The sequence below is a fragment of the Myotis lucifugus genome, unplaced genomic scaffold (genome assembly GCF_000147115.1).
Source record: "Myotis lucifugus unplaced genomic scaffold, Myoluc2.0 scaffold_18, whole genome shotgun sequence".
Taxonomy (NCBI): Eukaryota; Metazoa; Chordata; class Mammalia; order Chiroptera; family Vespertilionidae; genus Myotis; species Myotis lucifugus.
Window position 1 is genome coordinate 8,430,935 of NW_005871066.1, and position 4,179 is coordinate 8,435,113.

A 4,179-nucleotide genomic window follows, 5' to 3' on the forward strand; every position below is an offset into this window, starting at 1 on the left:
CCTGAGAACCATTTGGTCTGGCCCTGCCAAGGCATTAGGGGTGAGTTAATTAACTGACCAAATATAGCAGGCTAATTTTTAAGATGATAATTTTGTATGGCCCGTGAATGATGTTATAAATATCCAAATGGCCCTTGGCAGAAAAGAGGTTCCCCACCCCTGAGAGAAACAGCACAGTTTCCCAGAAAGAGAACTCTAAGGAAGAGGAGGAAGAAAGATGCAACTTCCTCCACTAAGAGGCTCTGGAGGAAAGATGACGCCTTCAAAGGTGAGCAAGCTCTTGGTACAGACCCATGGGAGCCTGGGGGAGTGGCGGGGGGATTTGGGGGGCGGGGAGTCATGAACTGCTTCTGGAGACTAATTCATAACCACTGGGGCCAGTCCACCAACACCTTACCTTGCAGGGTACCCACTAGCCCAGTGCTAACTCCCGAGATGATGTCACTGAGCAGCCATTCCTTGACTCGGTATTTGGGGAGCCAGTCCAAGATGGGCAAGAGAGTCTTCAGCACACCAACGGCTCTTTTTCTTGAACAGCTGTCAAAAAGCAAGAAAACTGGGTTTCCAATCTCATCTCAGCCGCAAGCAATCACAAAGTTTTGAACTGAGCCCTTCGTGGTTTCTAAATGTTTACAACTATTTAGAAAGAGAATGAGAATCGCAAATATCAACACTGAAGTACTGACCATGCTTTTGCCAAGAACTCTATCTACCCTTTTAAACGCACCGTGGTAAGAAACACAGGATTAAGTGTCCCCCACCCCCACCTTCTTAATCCTCTGAGAAAATATCCCTACACAAGAACCCATTTTCTGGTCCAGCCATACATTGATCAATGGGGAGTCTCCAAATGGAGATTAATTTTCAGACTTCTATCCCCAGGCGCCTTCTTCTACTTCTCTTTTTCTTTTAAGAAAAATAAACATGCTCTGTATATTTTGCCAATACAAGCTTGGAACCAGTTTTACAAAACTCTTAGCATGATAAATGCACACCTTGCTGTATTTTGCTAGCTGGTATTTTTTAAACTCAACAACCAAGAGATAAAAGAAAACAATATTAACAGTAAGTGAACATTCTTTGACTCCTGATAATGGAATTGTGATTATATATATATTTTAAGTACTTACATGTACTGATATATATTTTTAAGAATATATATATATATATTATATACATGTATGCATGGTGGGGCAAAAGTAGGTAGAGCAAAAGTACACACACACACAGGGGTTTGGAGCAAAAGGAGGTTTACAGTTGTGAGTATGAGAAACACAAAGTTCATTCTTGTATTATTATCCATTAATTATTGTATTACTTTCCATACAAACAACTGTAAGCCTACTTTTGCCCCAACATATATATGGAGAGAGAAAAAGAGAAACAAGGTTGGGGAGAGTGGCAAGTGGGTGTCAATAGATGAAAGAAGATTAACTTGGAGTAGATCGTCATTGAAGCTGGGTGATGGATAAAAACATGGAGACGAGGTTCTTTATACTACTCTTTACTTTTATATGTATTTTAAATGTTCTATTTTTTTTTTTAAAAAAAAGGTTTTTAAAGAGAGAATCCGGCAGCAATCGCCGGTTCTCTAATTCTGTGTCTGGGATATCTAATAACAGGCGGCCAGTTTGGGTGCAGAGACGGACGGAGGCTTTCCCCGGGTCCCCCGCCTGATGGGAAGGCCGCGGGGCACTGCGCTCTCCCGCGTCTGTCTGGCCGTCACTCCCGTCTCTGGGTGGCATCCTGCCTGAAGGAGCTTGGGCTTTGGACTCCTCCTGGTCAGGTGATGCCTTCACCCATCATCTCTCTTTAATCGAGCCCCTTTCTTCCCCACTCTCCTCAGCCTGCCCATCACCACAAAGCAGTGGGGACCCGCTGGATCCCCAAGGAGCGCTCCAGATGTCCCCCAAAGAGGAAGAGAGACAGGACTCCCGGGACACCCTCTCCCCAAAGAGAAGTTCCGAGACTAGAGTCAACTTCCCAAGGAGAACCACGGAGCCTTCCTCCCACCAGGACGGACGCGTGGCCGGCGCTGACCTGCAGCTCCGGGCCAGGCGCTCCCGCAGCGTCCTGCGCTCCTGCAGGCGCCGCTCGTACCGCCGCTGGAAGGCGAGCTCGCTGTACACCGGCCTCGACACCACGTAGCTGCCGCTGTACTCGGGGAGCGGCTCCGACCTGCGGCCGGGCGCTTCCATGACCTTCGGGGAGGAGGAGGAGGAGGACGAGGAAGGAGGCGAGGGAACCGGGAAGGAGAAGAAACGGTCAAGAGGACGGGACAGGGAGAGGCGACCGGCGGCCAGCGGGTCCTGGAGAGCCTGGACCGCCCGGGCGCGCCGCCACCTGCAGGGGCCACCTGAAGACCTCTGGTTGCGCAGCCCGCACCTGCTCCCCGGGGCTCCCCAACTCTGAGAGGAGTGAGCCCCGCGTTGGGGGCGTCGGGAGCTGGACCCAGTCAGTCCCCGCAGGCGGGCCGCCAGGGCACGGTCCGCGTTCTGAAATCTCCCCAAACTCGGGCTGGAACCCGGGCAAGGGCCAGGCTGGAACGGGACCTCAGGAGCGTCCCTCTCCCGCCGCCCCCCGCCCCCCGCCCCTGAGCCGGGGCGCAGCCTCAGGCGCGCACTAGAGAGAAGCGCAGCCCCGCGCCAGTCGTGGGACCCTCCGGCCGCGCGCCCGGGTCCGAGGCCGTGCGCTCTGCAGGCAGGTTCCCCGTGCAGGTCGCCTCTCCCCTGGGGACATAACTTGGGGCGGGCGGGGCAGATCTCTCCTCCGGCCTGTCTCCCAGCTTTCTCCTCACTCACAGCTTCTCAGAAAGAAAGCTGTCCTGCCCCCGCCCGCCCGCTCCAGGCCCCCACACGGGTCCCATCTCCAACCAGCGACTCTTCCTAGGAGTCCAGCCCGGGCTGGGTGGCGAGGGCGACACCTGCAGCGGCGATCTCACCTGTTGCGGCTCTGCTCGTGCCCTGCCCGGAATGCCCCGGGCACGGCCGTTCCGCTGCCTTTATAGAGCTCGCAGAAGGCAGGGACACGTTTTATTTATGGAGCAATAGAGACACCTGAGTCGAAAAGAGGGACACACAGGCATCTGTCTTTCCCCATCTGTCCTGCCGGGAAGTAAATCCTACCCCTCCCGCATTCTTTCTCTGTCCAGAACCTTACTGGCCGTCACTCACTAATGGAGACTGGGAAGCCAGGGGCCAGGCCGCCCGGGGGGACTTGTTGTGGCAGTGCAGGGCCCTGCGTAGGTGTCAGCGATCGCTGGCCTTGCCCGGGTTGTGCGAATCAGGAACTCCACAGTCTGACGCACCGCTCTCACGCGAGGTGAGAGGGGCAGTGGCCGGGTTTGTACTTAGAAATACAGGCTCTGGACTTCTAGGAAGTCTTTCTTTAGAAGTACCCAGTGAGTGGTGGCTACAGAGAATTCATGATTTGTTCATAAATTTAAGATACATAGTTTCTCTCTCTCTCTCTCTCTCTCTCTTTCTCTCTCTCTCTCTCTCTCTCTCTCTCTCTCTCTCTCTCTCTCTCATATTTCACAATCAAACCAAGTGTCCAGGTGGCCCCTTTCTTACCTGGCTGACTCTTTGGTTCTATCTTCTCATTTATCTGCACCATGCAGGAGGGAATATGCCGGACTAGACAGGAATCTAGACCAAAAGAGAGTGAGAGGAAGTCGGATCTATCCTACCTCATCAGTGTTGTGTTTTCTTCTGGGAAGACTCTTGTTTAAACTGACGTGCAGGTTGACAGAAGGGAGAGCGAGTTCGGTGAACAGGATGATTCTCTCCTGATTACCAGTGTTCTGCAGTAAACACGGAGTGGCTCTGGACACCAGCCTTGGGGTACCCACCCAGCTGGGAAACACAGACCAGACAGTTCCCTAAGCTCCCAGAGACAGAACGCAAGTGCAAAGTCCTGACATTGTACTGGACATGATGCGCACAGGAGCTTTTTCTGAGGAATGAATGAGCCACCAGCTTTCAACAGATCTTCAAAAGCTTTCTTGATCCAACAAGGTTATAAACCTTGAAGAAGGGACCGAAAAAGAAAATCCAAATCATGAACTTTGGAATTCTTACTGGATAAGAATTAAGAACTAATGGTTCGTAACTGAGGACTATTTTGTCCTCCAGGAAACATTTGGCAATGTCCAGAGACAATTTTGGTTGTCACCCCTGG

General features: G+C 52.1%; 1 protein-coding gene across 5 annotated transcripts in view; it reads right to left on the reverse strand.

Annotated features, from left to right (window-relative positions):
• Positions 1 to 3,063, reverse strand: part of SLC26A4 (solute carrier family 26 member 4) — a 42,357-nt gene extending 39,294 nt beyond the window's left edge. For 3 of the 5 annotated variants that reach the window (XR_002828384.1, XR_002828386.1, XM_023751072.1), the window contains exons 1-3: positions 2,942 to 3,062; positions 2,041 to 2,201; positions 398 to 537 (exon numbers count right to left, since the gene is read on the reverse strand). Coding sequence is in view for 2 of the 5 variants with exons in the window: in XM_023751072.1 (XP_023606840.1) it covers positions 398 to 537; positions 2,041 to 2,198 (298 nt within the window). In the remaining 3 variants the exon portion in view is untranslated. Of the gene's footprint in view, positions 1 to 397; positions 538 to 2,040; positions 2,202 to 2,941 lie in introns of all 5 variants that reach the window. The other 2 variants (XR_002828385.1, XM_006085374.3) reach the window with 2 other exon arrangements.
• Positions 3,064 to 4,179: the final 1,116 nt, after the last annotated feature.